The sequence below is a fragment of the Solea senegalensis genome, linkage group LG8 (assembly GCF_019176455.1).
Source record: "Solea senegalensis isolate Sse05_10M linkage group LG8, IFAPA_SoseM_1, whole genome shotgun sequence".
In the NCBI taxonomy this organism is placed as follows: domain Eukaryota; kingdom Metazoa; phylum Chordata; class Actinopteri; order Pleuronectiformes; family Soleidae; genus Solea; species Solea senegalensis.
In genome coordinates this window covers 4,156,726-4,175,201 of record NC_058028.1, presented here as the reverse complement: position 1 = coordinate 4,175,201, position 18,476 = coordinate 4,156,726, and the positions used below count along the sequence as shown (strand labels likewise).

The following is an 18,476-nucleotide window of genomic DNA, read 5'->3' as shown; positions in this document are numbered from 1 at the left end:
AATGCACCTTTTATATAACATGCTAACACTATGCTACTGCCGTTTAGCTGTCGGTGACAACTCAAAATTCAACCCTTAAAAACATCTTCAAATTCATAATATACAGCCTAGAAGCGCCGCTCGGCCTTGCCCACATGCCCTCTTTGCATCTCAGAGGAAAATAGTGATGCCGTGTTGTTGTGTGTTGCCATGACAAAGAAGGACACACAAACACAGTAACTGTCCACTGAGGCGTCAATCACGACACAGCAACATCTGAAAAACAGCGTGTGGGAGTGAGATCTGGTTCTGCACCATAATGGCAGAGTAATGAACAAATCTGTGGAATCAGCTGGTTGTCACCGTGGCGCAAACAGCCTGCAGTCGAGCCTTGTGCGATGACTTCAAACTGTATTTTTACTGACAAATGAGAGGAGTATCAGTCACAGTTGCGGCTGTTCCACAAATGAAAACACTCTTAAGAGGAATATATTTTTGTGGCAGACTACAAAGACACATGAATTCTTTACGTTTCTGGACTGTCCAAGCTGCAGAAAGTATTTACTTATGTGATTATGTGATATGGAGCAAAGAAACGAGAAAATATTCACATTTAAGAAGCTGAAAAATCATAAAGCTTGTCTTAATTATTGAAAAAGCACTCAAACGTATGAATCCATTGTCAAAATACTGTAGATAATAATAGATTAATTGAATAATCATTGCAGCCCTAGAGCTTTTCCTTCTTGATCCTTTTGCAGTTTTTTTCCACTTGAGCCATTTAATAGAAAAGTTCCCACCTACACAACCTTGCAACTTTGTTAGAAAGTCAATAATCCTCTGTGGGGAACGGCAGTAATTAATTGCTTTATTCAGCTTGCAGTTTATTTTAGAAATAATAAATGTGGCCTTTTTACTTTGGGCACATTAATTTACAAGCCCGTGGAGCAAAATGGCGTGTATGTAAATAACTGCCTGGCCTCTCACTCGCTGTGGCCCTGATGTAAATACCATGACTTTCCATAACTAAAGTGGAGCACGGCCGTGACCTAGAAATCTGTATTCCTTTTTAATTTGTTAATGTTCTTCCGCCCAGGAGATCTCAAAAAAAAGAAAAGGCTTTTTTACTACAGATAAAAAAAAAACAGAATATCACTGACAAACTGCCGACGTGTCAGCACGTGTCACGTTACTGGAGAAAATTCGAATGCAGTTGGTTTTAAACGCACAAAGCTCCACCAAAACATCTTTTCACAGACATTTGTGTTCATAGAAGAGTTGAATTATATCAGTGGTGACAGATTGATCTCCATAAACCAGTCTCTCATGTCTTTTTTTCCACCACATTAGACTTGACTTTTATATTCATGATTGTTTCCACTGTTCTGAACATCCCCTAATGGTTTTCTTCTCCTGAAAAATGTTGTTTAAATCTTTGCTTTATCATTCTGACAAGCAGCTATCCTTTATTATTCTCTCACTAAAAAAAGAGTAAGAGAGCAAGCCTGTGTGACTTTTGCTTTGTCGGCACATCCTTTCATGAAGGCCCACTGATAATGTGGCACAGTTATCAGAGGAAAACAGATTTTTCTTTTTTTTTTATTCAAATTGTTTTTGGTGCCTCGCATAATTTGCAATCCAACTGGAAACCTGTGGTTTCAGGAAGGTTTTTTTATTCCAACCACAACTGAACAGACGATATAGGTGCTAAAAATTTCTGACTAGAGGTCGACTGATAATGGACTTTTAAAGATTTATATCCTCCTAATCAGAAATTCCAATTCCAATATTAAAAATACACAAAAAAAGTGTATTTCTATACTTCTCCAATTCTACATTATAACTACCCAATTAGTAGTGTGTGGTGGACTGCATGTGTCTTAGCAGAAGTTTAAGGGTCCCAGTGAGTGAAATAACCAACTTGAAACTAATGGTGCTTTCCCATTATACTATTCTAGCACGGCACGGCAAGACTTGACTCTACTCGTTTTTTTTTTGGCTTTTCCATCAGTGATTGAATCTGGTACCTGGTGCTTTTCTTTAGTACCTGCTCTGATGAGGTTCCAAGCGAACTGAGTCCATACTATAATGTGACATCAACAGACTGCCGGCCACTGATTGGTCAGAGAGTGTCGTCACTGGAAGAGTCAATGCCGAACTGTAGATCAGTTCAAGACTTAAAAATCCTGAAAACATATATTAATCTAACAACAATTACCAAATGCCCAAATCTCAATATTTAACAGAGGAGTTTCCGATCTGTTATCTCATACAGAAGTTACTTTAAAGAAAAGAGACTGCGACTAGAACTGAAACAATCAGAGAGTGAATTATCCAACTTGAAATTAACTTCACAGCCCTGACTCTTGGGATTTTTAAATCTTCTTTACCAGACTGTTTTTTTCTTCTTGGTCTTTAATTCAGATTGAGCTCGACTCCAGTATTCTGTGTGACTCTTGCGTTGTGTGAAGCAAATGGTTCAATTTAAATATACTATTGTTTGAGGCCATTATGTACTGTACTGTTTTGCCATTTTATTGATGCGAGTACTTTTGAGTTTGAGTGCTGTTTCATGGAGTCTTCAAAACAGCGGTTTTGGTTATTAATCATCCAAAGATAATAACAATGTATAGAAACTTTCAGCCAAAAAATGGCCTATTAATCTTACACTGTATATAAAAATGGATGCAGCCTACTGGTTGCATAACTAACTCCTTGAGATTTGTGTTTGTCCTTCAGATTTTGTTGTGTGTGTGTGTGTGTGTGTGTGTGGGGGTTCTACGGGTTTTCCCTCCAACAGTCCAAAACATGCAGATTTGGGGATTTAGATTTAGAATTTAGATGTTTCAAACTCGAATGACCATCAAGCACCTAGTCAGGTCAGTATGGTTGCTTTTGTTCTTCTCTCTTCACTCATAATGATAGATTTTTCCACATAATTTCAAAATAAAAGCATCTGTGTTGATATGGAACATATTAGTACATGGTGGCCAACTGCGATTTCTAGGCTAATTCCTGGGCTTCACTTTATAAACTGAAAGACGTCACCCATTTTTAGATGTTTAGATGTAGACAGTCTGCTTTAAATGAGCAAAAAAAACAGTCATTGACCCATAAATTGTGCTAGCGTTGCTTCTCGCCGATAGCATTGACGACTGTGGAGCCTCCATGCAGAGCAGAGGCAGCGCAGCCATCTGGCACCGGCACAGCCACACTCTGCCAACGCCGATAGGTTGTAAAATGCCCTATAGGAGCTGATTAATTGGCATCAGTTAAATCAGTAAAAAAGCAAGACAGTAATTTCCTATTTCTCTGATGCTAAGCTCCTCAATGAGGAGGCTTACTGTCAACAGAAGTGGAGCAGCATGTTAATTATTTATCGAGCAGTAAATGCAGACGTCCAAAGGAAAAAAAAAAATGCAGCAGCGAGAAATCAACTTGCACTTCAGAAAGGAGGAGGAATGGATTTTGAGCGGCAGAGCAAATTCAGTCTCTGATCAATCTATCAAAAGCAAACAAGGTTTGTTGATTTCAGCTGGTGAAGCAGTCGATAATTAAGGCTTTAATAGAGGGGAAAACAGGAAACGAATGATTAAGGCTCATTATGAAGAGATGAGCAGCTCAAGGCTTCACACTAATTTGCACACAGTGGGGGAAAAAAAGAGAAAAGAAATCACACTTTTCTTACCTGTGAGACTGTTCCTGAGCTGGCGGCAGCAAAGGTGACGTGAACTGAGGGTGGAAAAGAAAAAAATTTGATTAAAAATAGAAATTAATCCTTTTAAAAAACAAATTGAGTTTCTTTTTTATCACATCAGCTGTACAGAACTACAAGATCACTCGGAGTGCACGACTTTCTTTACATAAACATGAAAAAAATTAATCCTGGTCTGTTCAGATGTCGCTCGGATATAAAAACAATCATCGCTTAGTTCTGCTGCTGTAGTCTTAAACTCCTGTGATCTACTCACACTCACTCCCTCACACTCGGGTTATGAATATGACATTAACCTTGTACTTTCTCTCCCCTGCTTTGTGCTTTTCCTCTCCGTCTCTGTGTGTCCTCATCTTGCTGGGCTGCAGGATCCAGATCCAGCAGCGAGGCGATGTGACTTTTATGATCATTATTATTAGTGGTAACGGTTTATTTTGTGTGTGTGTGTGTGGGGGGCATGTACATTTACTTGTGTTACTGTACTGTAAATAATAATAATTAAAAACAATTAATGTGACATTTGTGTCCCCTTGTCCTTGTTAAAAACTTGTTAAACTTGTTAAAAAGTAACTAAGTAACTTCTACATTGAACAATTTATTTACATTTTTAGAATCAGTAAAATTTGATCAAAATAGCAGTACTTTTACTATTTACTATTTCAGTACTCTCTCCAGCAGTAATCGGAAAAAGAAAAAAGAAAGACATTTTTCAAAGCATGAGACAAATTCCTTGTTGCCGAGTAGGACGTGAAATTCACTGCACCATTCACTTTTCTGAGTTTATAATTAGACCACCGAGGGCTTCTATCCAATTACATAGTCATCGACTCAGAGACAAGAGAAAATCTCCACAGAAAGATTCCTAGGATTTCAAATCAATATATCCAACACAGCCACTGAGAATGAATTTAAACAGTGCGTTATATTAAATCAGGCCGCCTGCACCCGAGCATCACTCTGCTCTAAAATTGACTCAAATTAGGTGATAGAAGGCGAGAAATGTCCTCCCCGGATTCCCTGCCTCAGCCATTAAAGCCTAAAAGCAGCACAAACCACAGACACAAGCTGAAATACAGACTATACGAAGATATCCAAGTCAGATATTCATGTACATACCGGTTTGTTTGTTTTTAAAGACGAATACGTGCGTTGCCTTCATGACACAATCTGCACAAAGTTATTACGTCCATCAATTTCGAGGGAGCCCTCCTCTTAAATTATTGAAAGAGCTGAGTTAACTTCAAAACACTTGTCTAGTGTGCAAAAGTAAAGCCACCATTTCAGTCCAACACAACACAGCTAATTATTTTAGAAGCAGAAAAACAACAATGGATTGACAGCACTTTTCAAACACTGTCTAAATTTTCCTGAAAAAAGAAGAAAAACACCAAAAAAAATTCCCATCTCACCGTGTTCATCGTAGAAGAAAAAGAGGAGAAAAAAGAAAAAGAAAAAAAGAGGCTGTGATTACACGAGTTTATCAAAGAGAGAGGGACAGAGAGCGAGAGATCTGATTCTCAACTTCCATTTCTTTGTTGTCGAGCTTCAAAAGCTGCCTTTGTTTGTCGCTGCCAGAGAACAGACTGCACTGCAGTTTACAGTTAATGTCATGTACGGAGACGAGGACACGTCACAATGAGACGAGGACACATCACAATGTGTCTCCATTAAGGGGAATTGGCTCACATCGCTGACACTGAACTTTGTTGAGTTCTTGTCAGTCAACTTTCAAATGAAGATAAAGCGTTTGGTAGAAAAGTGACACATCCCAGAGAAGACCTGGCAACACAGGATGCAGTGCTTTAAATTAACAACGTTAGTGTACTTGCGTACAAAATTCACATATCTGTACTTTGTTATTTATATTTCTAGCAACTTGTACTTTTACTCCACTTCATTTCCTCTAACTATATTTGTTACTCATTACTACCGAAATAACATCAGAAGAAGAGGAGTTGGTTCTTTAGAGCTTTTCTAGTCTTGATGAGCTGCTTTACACTACAGATTTCACCCATTCACACGCTGCAAAAATGACAAACTAACAGTAAATGTCGTATACTTTAAGACTTTTAGTTAAGTTATTATAAAAAAATGAATGAAAGAAAGAAAGAAAGAAAGAAAGAAAAGCAAGAATTCTGAGTCAGAATTGTGACTTTTTCTCAGAATTCTGACTTTAATCTCAGGATTCGTGGTGTTTTCTTTCTTTCTTTCTTATATTTTTTTTACATACTTTAATCTCAGAATTCCATACAAACACATGTGACATTGCTCTATTAAAAAAATGCATATTTTGATAATTACTTTTTGTTAGTTTTATCACAACTAAATCCAGTTCAACTAAGGTGTTCCTCTTCTATGATCTCTGAAAGTCCTTGAATCTGATCCGGCCGATGACGGCAGCGAGCAGAGAGACTTCCCCATCGTCCATCATCGCAGTTTTAATGTCAGGGTGAAATAATGGAATGAAATGAAAAGTTTTCTCCAGGAATAAATCCTCCCTGCGTGTGTTTTTTTTGGAGTGTGTGTCTCCCTCTGAGACGCTGGTGGAGACTGATGGGAGCAGGACGAGATGAGATGAGATGAGATGTGAGCTCCTCGGTCGCTTCGCCTCCTCAACTCCTGCATAATCAAGTCTGTTGTTTCAGAGTGTGTTTGCAATTGAGTGGCACAGAGGGAGGGAAGGAGGGAACAGGCTGGCTTTGATTTTTCTTTTCTTTTTTACAACGTTGGGAAAATCACTCCACATGATGAAAGCTCTGAACGGCTTAGACTGAATCTCTCAACGAGCTCGTGCGTCCAGTCTGTCGTCGCAATTAGCCGGGGAAGTGAAGGAACGTTTTGAGGGGAATCAGGTCAGGTCGCGAATTTATCAAACTGCACAATAAGTAAAGTATGGAAATGACATTAGAACACCTAATGAAGAAGATTATCTCATTACAGCTCACAACTATACATTTCATTTAGTTTTTCATACAGTATTTCAACTTGTACGGACAAAGTAGAATGTAGGAAAGTACCATAAGGCTGTTTGTTACATTTAAACATTAAAACCCTATTGGATACAGCCTAGAAGTGAATTAGGCCACTTCCAGAATCTTTTTTTCTTCGCCATTTAAAAAAAGTTTTCCCATAAAGACGCCATCAATTCAGGAAATAATGTATCTCCGTCTACACTGAACCCCCTGAAATGACTCAAAATGTCGCGATTAGCCGCGGAAGTGAAGGAGCGTTTGAGGGGAATCAGGTCAGGTCGCAAGTTTATCGTAAAGCACAATGTGGGAAATATGGAAATGTCATTACAATATGTAATGAAGTCGATTATCTCATTACATCTCACAGTTATAGATTTCATTACAGTACTGTATAATTTGGAATTTTGTCTCGTTTTACTGAGATAATTTGGTTTCTTGCTTTTACATGATCAGGCTTTTTGTCACAATGACGTTTTGTTTTCCAAGTTCCTTATGAAGTTCATAAAAAAAAAATTAAATGTATTCATACAAAAAAGTGGAAAGCATGAAAGTACAATAGGTCTGTTTGTCACTTGTCATTTGAATTGGTGCAAGAAACATTAAAAGAATTCAAAATATACAGCCTAGAAGTGCTTTACATGTGTTTTCAGACCAGCCCTTCTTAATCAAAACTCTAGTTTGTTTGCTCGGAAAATCCGGCTCATTTGGGGAGCGGACTCTGGTCTGGGTCCAGGTTTTCGGTTGGCTTCACTACAGGATAATTTGGGCCAGATAATCTGTTCAAATCAGCCAAAAGATTGTCGGAAGGACCAGTTGTCCTCTAGTGTGGGGGCAGGGTTTAAGTATTGTAGGAAGAACTGGAATTAGGTAGTTTTGCCTGTAAATCCATATTCAAATCTGGTGCCAATAATTTAACCTGACAAATGTAAATATTGTCCATAATTTAGCAGATTTTCCTTTTGGACAATAGTGGATTTGACCACATTTGTAATAGTGTGATCAAGTACTAATACATGATCATTTTATCTATATAAAATGTATTAATTAACCACAGAAAAGATCATGGTACATGTCGACATTATCAACCCGATTTACTTTAAATCCCTTGAGATTAAATCTCTTTTTCGAGGGTCACATGATTTTGAATTTCGAAAGTTCTGCCTCTCACTTTCAACATAACCAGACAAAGATTATTGATGTATTTATTCACAGCTGGTAACATATGGGATTTGTTTGTTTGTTAAAGTATGTAAAATAGTTTATATTCCCTTTTTTTTTTACTTCAATACATCTGTGGATGCTTCAATGCGTCACGATTTGACTGGATTTAAATAAAACTTTGGTTTCAAGAGAGTTGCCCAGTGAGAAACTCTAATTATGTTGGGATTGTTATGCTGCTCTGGATTGTGGATGTTTGCTGGCAGCGCTTGAATGGAAATAAAAAAAAGAAAGATAAGTTTAAATCTAATATGAAATACACATCAGGTGCATCATTATAACCGTACAACATGTGCAGCACAAGCTGAGCCATCTGTGCCGGGGCCTTTGAGGAGCTGTTTTTGTTATGATTATGATGATATTGTTTTCTGCCTGCTCACATAACGGGTTACATTTCCATTTTTTCCATGTTTTGCAGTGAGCTGCTGTACGGGAAAATTGAGAGTGAAGGGTTACGGTACAAAGTACCAGAGTGCTTGATAGGTTTATGAGATGACTTCTAGTCTGAGTTGTCTGGTTCTCACAAACATGGCAACGTCGTCTGCATAGAAGAGTTCTTCAGAATCCAACAAGTTGCAGTTCTGACATACAGTAATTCAGAGTGTCTTTCTTGTGACAGCGGTTTAACCCAACTGCCAAAATCATACGTCTCACTTGCATTTGTGACCAGCCACAAGAAAACCAGAAACAAGTTGAGTAAAGAAAGAAAAATCTCTACGTTTTTTTTTACAGAATATGCAAGTTGAAATCACAAAGAAGCCACAGTAATGTGGGTCTTACAACCATAAACTTTGTATTTGAATTTGCAGTTGTTTTATATGAAGGACTCAAAGTGCCAAATTAAATAAATAACACACCATTATATTATTACACACCATTAAATAATTACTAAAATATGTCATTAATTAATTAAAATTGGAATCAAATACATGAATATGTTATTAAATGTGTCATTAAACGAATTAAATACCAGTTAATTGCTCGGTGCTCGATCCAGCTCTTATAATACATCCATGCTTCAGACCAAAGCAATGGATCAGACTAGATCAGCGATAGCCCCGCCCACTGACTTTGATGGGCGAGTTTGACAGAAATAGTAACACATTTATGTATTTTATTCCAATTTTAATTCATTAATGACACATTTAAGTAGTTATTTAATGGTTTATTTATTTAATTAATTAATTTTGGCACTCTCAGTCCTCCACAGTTTGATCGCTGTGAACCTGGCCACTGGTTTGCAGAAAAAAAATTCAACTGTGTCAACTTCCTGTCCATAAAAACAAACCGTAATGTCCCCGTATAAAGCAGATACACATCATCTGACAGGCATCTTGTGGGCGCAGCGGCAAAGTCTCAAAGTTTACATGAATAACTACAAATAAATAAAGATGGGGTTCTCAAATTTGCGGCCCAAATAAACTTCTAATCGAGTACTTGTTTGGTCTGAAAAATATCAGAAAAGTTGATCTGTGTTCACCAAACCTGGAAATTATTTCTCGTTTTTTTGTCCACAAACCAAAATGATTTGGTTTTTAATAATGTCTTTGTTATATGGAGCAAAGAAACCAGAAAATAACTAAAACAAGTTTTCTGATTGAAAAAAACGCTCAAACCTATTTAGTAGATTTTGGAATTACGTACATTTTGGAATCATAAGTAGATTTTGGAACTTTAAGTAGAATACACATCAGTATACAGTTTATGTATTCATGTGGTGTGCTCCTGGAAACAGAATAAATTCAGTGTCAGGTTATTGAGGTTGTCTGCAGCTCATGAAATGAATGTGTGACTGCAGCAGCTGTGGAGGAAAGGAAATTGCGGCAAGTGACCAATATTGCTCTGACCACATGGACGTGTCCACCTGAAGAGAATAAGATAAATGCTGACCGCAGGAGAATCAGCCTGCTGTGCCGGGGTCTGGGATAAAAAAAAAAAGGGAATAATAATCAAAGTCAGAATTTATCAGGATGTGCAGAATTTTCCAGTGCTGCAGGCAAAGTGTAAAGTCTCCTGGGTAAAAAGGACAGAAAATAATAAATGTATGAAATTTCTACCAAACACTGCAGTTTTTGTTTTTTTTTGTTTTTATTTTAATTGGACCTTGTTCAAATCGGTCTACGCTTATAACTGTTGTGATAAATGCGAAGATTTAGTGACTTAGCATTATTTATCATGTTTCTGAGAACAAAAACAAACCATAATTGGCTGATAAATAAATAATACTCGCCCAATGCTGATTATTTGAAAAAAAAACAAAAAACAAAGGCAAATATTGGCCTGATTAATGAGCCTAACAGATAATCAGTTTACCTCTAATCACAGCTGATAATGTGGATGAATAATTGCCTTAAATGATATAAAGTGTGAAGGTTGTGGAACATTTTTTGTAAACTTTCCATGGGAACTAAAGTCAAGGATTTTTTTAAATGTTAAAAATTGGAAACTTGCCATGGAATTAATGGAATTAACTGGATGTTTTGGATCAGTTAAAGAAACGATGTGATATACAAATATAAACATTTTTGTTTTGTCATATGCAGGCATGCACGCAAATGGATGGATGGATCGATGGATAGATAGCTTGCTAACTAGGGATAGCTCGATAGATCGATAAATCCATAAATGAATAGATGCGATGGCCTTCAAAATATTTCTGAAGTCACAGCATCACATTCCATGAAGGTAGCACCATGACAAGCTAACCCCTTTAAAGAAATGGTGCTAGCTAGCTTACATTTCGCATGTCTGGTTTACCAGCTACTGTTAGCGACTGTAATACACTTTGATATCGTAGTTGAACTTTATAACAAATATCACCCATAATATCATTAAAAGTTGCCTTTGCGTTTGTAGAAATCATCTGTGATGTCATGTAGGGTAAGTTATTCACCTTTTTTGCATGAAATCGCCAAAGATTATGCTACAATAGATGATTTACCAACTATATTTCTTGGTTCTGTGATAGCACATCACAATATGTGCTCAACAGTTTCCTTTTTTCTAGTTTTTGTATTCTGTTAAAGGCACTGTGAGATGTATGTGGGTCGTATATGTGTATTATTTATTTCAGAGAGAAACGAATGCTAATATCGTGCACCTTTATGATTTCATGCACTTTACGGTGACAAATGCGTTTATTTTGTATCTTACACAGTTACAGCTAATGCTATTCACTTTTTTTACTCACTTTGAAGTGTGCGAAGGACAGGTAGGACCAAAATAATTTCATCGCTACATCTTTTATTCTATTTTTAATGAACTTTTTGATGTACCTTTTAAAACTTGTCCTCACCTGCTGCTTATTGGCTGCAGGAAATGTCTGGCCCAGCTAAATTTCTTAGTTTGAAAACACGGTCTAACTGAGTTTGTAATGGAACAGTCCTGCCCTACACCAACTGTGTAGCCTCGATTCCCAGCCTCCAATTTTTAAATGTATTCCCGTTAATTCCCATTAAAAATTGTTTCCAAATTTCTAGTTGTGTGCAGCTGTAAATAACAGGTATGAGCCTATGGATACGTAAAGAAATCCACCCCCATCCCTGGGAATCATTTTGAAACTGGTGTGCTGCAGCTCCCTGTGCACAAGCCAAAAGTTGTGTTTGTGTGTTTGGCTCCAAGTCAGGGATGTTTAGCTTAACATCAAACTCTGACAAGGCATCCTGTCTGCTGCGACTGTATCTATGTAATATTTATGCTGCGAACATCAAGGCACAGCCCGGGGTATGGAGAGTGTCCAGTGTGGTGACATTAAGATGCCACCGCTGCTGCTTCTCAACGCTGTCGTCTGTGAGGCCTCAACAGACTTGTCATTTTTTTTTGTGATGTGTGCTGGAGCCGAGTGCAGCTCAGTAGGACGTTGTTGGGATGAGGAGCAGCACCTTCCAAGTTTCAGGCGGCACAGCTTCACTTCGCACAGTCTGCATTTCAATTGTGCCTCACGAGGGAACTCCAGAAAGTCTGTGAGGCAGATTTGCGGCAGCGACATTGTCTATGTCCATTTTTCATTGTGATTTAATTTTTAAACATGGTGGAACTTAACCATCAAAATTATCGCAACGATTGTTCAATTAATTAATTAATGGTCAACTATTTAATCTTCAACTACTAAAATGAAAGATAACATAAAAATGTACATTTTATTTTCTAAAAATAGCTACTAAAATGAAAGATAATAAAAATTTGCATTTTACATTTTATTTACCAATGATAACTACTAAAATTAAAGATAACGAAAATATGAACATTTTACTTTCTAATAACTACTAAAATGAAAGATAGCATAAAAATGTGCATTTTATTTTCCAATAATAACTACACAAACCAAGAATAACATAAAAAGATTTACTATTAAAACAAACCATATCATAAAAAATGTGGATTTTATTTTATTTTTTTAAGAAAAGCTACTTTAACAAAATGTAAAAAATCATATAACTACTAATAACCTAATATAACGTTAGGAAAAAGTGACAGTTGTACAGTCCTGAAACAAAAGTCCCGTTCACACAGACAGCGATTATATAAAGTTGAATGCTAATTAACAGTCAGTGTTTAAAAGAGCACGAATAATAATGGCCGTGTCCATGTGGAATATTAAAAGCAAGCAAGGCTTCCAGAACAATGAATAATGAAGAGAGCAAACTTGTTCTGTGCTGCTCCTAAAGAATTAAATACTTTAATCTGGCAAAGACAATGAAATATGAATGCGTTCAGCTCAGTTGCAGCGCCGCTTTCCAGAGAGGCCACTTCTCAACACCACACAGAGACCGTAAACCTGGATCCAGCTCTGATCAACCTCTCAGAAATAAAAGTGGAACAGCTCCCCGGACTGGAGTTTACGCAGAAACACGGACTGCGTGGCACAAAATGGCGTCTTTGTGGCGTCAGTCCAGTTATAAAGTACATGTAAATTTGTTCATCTGCTTAACTTTGGCTGTTTATCTGCAACTGTAATTTACTTTAGTTCCAAATTCTACTTATAGTTCCAAATTTTACTTAGTTCCAAATTTTACTTATAGTTCCAAAATCTACTTATAGTTCCAAATTCTACTTTAAGTTCCAAGTTCTACTTATAGTTCTTAATTAATGGTCGACCTCAACCTGTGATGGTGTCAAATAATTAGTGTAAAAACAAAGTATATTCACTCTAACTCAAACTACAGCTCACTCACTCTCAACAGATAAGGAGTTTTTTTTACGGCCGACACAAAATTTTTGTCAGGTTTACTCTTTTTTTCTTCTTCCATCAACAGTTAAATCATAAAAAATGAAATATAAATAATATTAAAAAAAAAACAATGTATATACTTAATATTAAAGAAATACACAAATCTGGTCATCTTCCCAAAGTTCCTTCGAACTAAATGTGTTTTAGAGATGACAAATCCAATCAAATTAAGTGCATAAAGCATGATAATTGCACATTTGTGTGTAATATAACATTTCCGACTATTCTCTACTGTTATTTCTGTAACACCTGATGTTGTTTTTGTAAAGGTAAACCTGTAAAACGCATGTCAAGAGGTATAACAACCAACTAAATATCAACACAACCATATCGTTCTTTAATAATGTTGACATCAGGGCTGCACAAGTTCATTTTAAACTATTTTGATTATTAGGTGTTTTTTTTGTTTGTTTTTTTAAATAACTGAATCAAGGGCTCTGATTTCCCAGCTTCTTCAGAGTGTAAATATTTTCTGGTTTTCTTTGCTCCATTTAACAAAGAAATCATTAAAACTGATTTTACTTTTTTCTTTGTGGACAAAACAAAGCCATTTGAAAACATCATTATTTCGAGTTCTGGGAAACAATGATTAGCATTTTCTTACAGTCTGCGGACCAAACAAGTACTCGATTTATGGCGTGTTTCCACCTGGTACCAGGTACGCCTGCTGTGGCGAGTAGGTACTATGCATGATGTCATCAGACTGCCGGCCACTGATTGGTCAGAGTGCCGTCACGGGAAGAGACGTCCGACACAAAAATCAAGCCAAGCGATGCCGAACTGTAGATCGGTTTAAAAAAAGCCTAAAAGCGGCGAGCAACACAAACCGTGCCGCTGTATTGTCGAACTGAGTCGAGTCGTGCTAGAACTGTATAATGGAAAAGCGCCAATAGTCTCACTTGACAGATGAAGGGCGCAGTATAAAAACAGACCAAAGAGAAGCAGAAGAATAAAATCAGTCAGTCAGTCATCATCTAACCGCTTTATCCTCCACCAGAGGGTCGCGGGGGGTGCTGTGCCAATCTCAGCTACATCGGGCGATAGGCGGGGTACACCCTGGACAGTTCGCCAGTCCATCGCAGGGCCACACAGATAGAGACAAACAACCATTCACTCTCACACTTTAGCGTGTCCAATTCACCTCATCCCCACATTGCATGTTTTTGGACTGAGGGAGGAAGCCGGAGAACCCGGAGAGAACCCACGCACACACGGGGAGAACATGCAAACTCCATGCAGAAAGGCCCTTGTTCCAACCGGGGCTCGAACCCGGGTCTTCTCACTGCAAGGCGAGAGTGCTAACCACTACAACACCATGTGGCCCAGAATAAAATCAGCAACAACAAAAATCAACAAAAGTTACGCACTACAGCTTTAAACACACTGTAAAAGTAATACTGTAGCTTGAGAGTGCTGGTTATTTACCAGGTTACCATTGCTCGGTCGTTCTCACTGTGGAACTGTAAGTATTGACGAATGAAGACTGGGCACTTTCAGAGAAAAAGTCAAAGTCATTTGATACCTTTGGGCTTGATTCAGCTTTGTATAAAATAAATTAACACCTTGATCAAGATTAACGATCCTAATGCTGTGTCCGGTGTGAACACAGCATAATGTTGCATGAACATTGAGAACGTCTAGAACGAGGGGACTGAGGAAAAGTCGTGCTGGAACCGTGTAGTGGAAAAGCTTTTAACTTTTAAAGTTACACACTACAGCTTTAATGACACATGTTTGTCCAGTAAAAATCATAATAAGAGCCACTGTTCACTCGTTTCTATCAAAAGTATCAAAGCACCAGCAGCGTTTTCTTGTTTTCTTTTTTAATATAGAGAGAGAGGGGGGAAATTAAAAATCCAATATTGGACTCTGAGCACGACTTTAGCAGCTGAGTGACAGGAAAACCTTTCACAGCATCTGCAGCCTGAGGCGCATTCATTCAGGCTTGACTTCTACTCCCACTGTCGAGGCAACGTCGATGTGTCACAGCAGCAGCTGCTCAACACGAGTGGGTAACGAACATATGACGAGGAAAAGAGAGAACCGAGCTTTGAGAGTCTATAAAACACACACACACACACACACACACACACAGTAACTCCTCAGGAAGTTGACGCGAATCATGGCTCCGCACTTTCTTTCAACAGTTTCTGGCAAATTCACTCACGCAGCTCCATTTAAAACACACACACACACACACACGAACACGGGAGAATGTGAATGTTTCCAGTTCAGCGCAGGACAAACTGGCGACACTGTTTCTTACGCCGAGTCTCCTGACGCGAGGATTAGGAAGTAAAAAAAAAAAAGAAAAAAAAGAAAAAGTGAGGACTTACAGGCGGAGAAGAAGAAGAAGAAGATCAAACAGCCCGCTGTTACTCTGGAACCGCCGCGCCGTTTGTTCCACAGCATCCTGGTAGAGAGAGGCTGAGAGTGTGTGCGAGAAAGAGAGAGAGGGGAGTCCTGACAGCGGTGCGCGAGGAAGAAGGAAAGATTCTCCGTGTATGAGCTTTTCTCACTGTGGATATGAAACACACGCACACACACAGGGCTTTTCCCTTCCACAGTAGCAGAGTCTCTGCTCTGGTTGGTTCTGAAGAGGAAACACCACTTTCTGTGTGAGGCGCAGGGACGCCCTCTGCTGGCGAGGGGAGGTCACTAACACACACACACACACACATTATTATTGCAGGGGTGTCAAAGCGTGCGGTCCGCGGGTCAAAATCAGCCCACAAGACAGAAATGTTTGAGTAATTCATTTTAATGCCATATCATGCACTGTAAAGGCAATAATAGCAACACATTGTACATATAAGGCTGTACATAATCTTCAGCCTGGCAGAACCAGCAGCGCATCGGTTCTACAGAACACGGAACTGAATCATTTTATTGCACAGCGCGGTAAGGAACGACTATTTCTACGTTTCCATTAGGATTAGTAGAAAAATACACAGCCTACCTTCCCTTGGGGTACCAAGGGAGTACAAGATTCAATTCATTGGCGTTGGTACAATGTCACTCAAGTAAAATTACTGTTCTCAGTGGAAACACACACCTGACTGAAGGGTTTTACGTTCCAAACTGAATTGTACCACAATGGAAACACAGCTTTTAGTGTTCAGCCTCAAATGAACACAGCTATTTATAACGGTTTTAATTAGTAAGAGCGTTTTAATGACTTGGGTCGTTGTGTTTTTCAGTCGTTTCAGGCAGTTGCTGCGTTACATGCACTCAGATTGTTGACTCTTTTAGAAACCATCAATGAAAACTCCCAACAAACCGCTTGCGCCTCCACTCCACGGACTCACGGCTCGGTGAGATTCAACCCGGCGGAACGGCCCACACGTTTATCATCTGTGATGAGTGCTCGCAGATTAGTAACATCATTTGTTTCCTGCAGAACTTCAGCTGGAGTGGGAGTGTAATTAGCCACAATAATTGGAAACATCTGCGGAGGTGTGTGCGTAAATATGTTTGGTTGCCGTAATTGTTATTGTTCCGTCCTCTGGAGACAACAGTGTGGTAAGAGCGAAAGGCTGATACTATAAACAGCAGTTTATGAGGACATGGCAACCGTTATCATGTCAGACTTTAGTTATTATGTTAAATAATTAGCTACTAATAATGGCCTTTATGGAAGCGCTTAATTACCTTGTTAGAGGTTTTCGTTGAGTCGTGCTTCATCCACAGGTTTTCTGAGTTACTAAGTACACGCTCAATGTTCTCTTTTCTTTAATTAACACGCTGCTTTCAAATGAGGGTTGTGTTTACCGTGTTTTACAAGACGAGTCCATTTGAACTCATTTTACAACATAATTACAGAAAACCTTTTGAAAGCTCAGAATTTTCTCTGATGTTTCTGCAGCTCCAATGGACGTTCGGTGGAGGGTGAAAACATTGGAATTTTCTTGTTGCAATGGACGCCAAGTCTGTTTTGGCCTAAACTTTGGGAGTCGTATGTCGGTGAAGGTTCTCAGTCATCCAGGTCATGATCTTCTTCAGTGGTTTAGCTGTGGGCGACTGGGACTTGCTTGAGTTGAGTTGAAGACGTTTCACCTCTCATCCAAGAGGCTTCTTCAGTTCTGACCAACTAGCAGGCAAGAACCAGGTATTTAACCTCTGCGGCTGATTCTGGTCTACAGATTGTTCATCCCTCCCAGTTACAGGTTGCTGGTTTAACCTGAGACAAGGTGTGAACGGGTCATTACAAGACACCATAATGGAACCAAACAATGCAGAATTGTAGATGTGATGGATGGATGACGAGCAGAGTTTTCAATATTTCCCTTTGGGCCTGCCACTCTTGCTCTGTTTTCTGGAGAGATAATCAGTTTTAAATGCCCACATAGACTCTTTTTTTGTCCTAAACTGATTGGACTCTATACTGTGCCCACGATCTCTGACGGTATCTCATCGTAAGCTCTACTGCACAATGACAGACAACAAAAGGCTTCATCTGTCTCCGTATTAATGGACCTAAACAGATATAATATGTGTTGAATAAACAAAGCAAAACATGAAAATGTACTCAAAACTACTGGAGAATGATGCCATGATTTAATTATTTACAGTGTAAAAGCTACTGTTGATTCGTTCACCTCTGTACGATGAGTCCCATCATTCTCAGTGTCACCTTCTCACAGCCCTGTTTATTTCATCTTTGATGTGCAGCAGCAGAACCGTGTGTTCCTGACATCCTGTGAAGGCAACATTTATTTTTATGAACTTTGACTGATCAGTGCAGGTTTGTTGACGACAAACAAACAAAGGCTCTCTCCAGAGCTCGTAGGTAACAAGAAACCCGAGACAGTTTCACCCTCATGTTCTCTTTTTCTAGTGACACCAAATGAAGGAGCATATTTTTGGACAATGACAGTTACATGAGGATTTTTACAGAGACGGAGTCTTCAGTCTTCAGATTAAAGAAACAAAGTGCACTTTCTGTCACTGAAGCAGTTGCATGTTCTGTCAGATGAAAGTCTCAGTCTGGAGACACTTACATGTCCTTAAATATTAATGACTCTACATGTAAGAAATGTATATAAAAATAAACGTGAAATGTCACGAGATGTTAAAGCTGTGGTGCGTACATTTTAAATATAAACAAGTGTTGGTTACATTCTATAGCAGTGTTTTGTCATTACTGAGGTGCACACATACACACACAAAAATATTAATTTAAAAGTGGATTGTTTCCAAAGGAGTGATGCAGTGTCCTATATGATGTCCTTGCAACTTTGTTTCCTTTGGGTGTCCTTCCAATCAAAAAGGGTGCCATAATGAAGTTCCCTGGGGCCGGAGTACTGCCTCTGGCCCCAGGGTCACACTTTGGACAGTGCACTTCCATAAATAACTGCAAATC

The 18,476-nt window shown here is 38.6% G+C and overlaps 1 protein-coding gene across 1 annotated transcript in view; it reads right to left on the bottom strand.

Annotated features, from left to right (window-relative positions):
• Positions 1–15,704, bottom strand: part of b3glcta (beta 3-glucosyltransferase a) — an 84,621-nt gene extending 68,917 nt beyond the window's left edge. Inside the window, exons 1-2 of the mRNA XM_044031779.1 lie at positions 15,451–15,704; positions 3,668–3,711 (exon numbers count right to left, since the gene is read on the bottom strand). Coding sequence (XP_043887714.1) covers positions 3,668–3,711; positions 15,451–15,526 — 120 coding nt within the window. The 5' untranslated portion in view covers positions 15,527–15,704. The remainder of the gene's footprint in view (positions 1–3,667; positions 3,712–15,450) is intronic.
• Between the last annotated feature and the right edge of the window lie 2,772 nt (positions 15,705–18,476).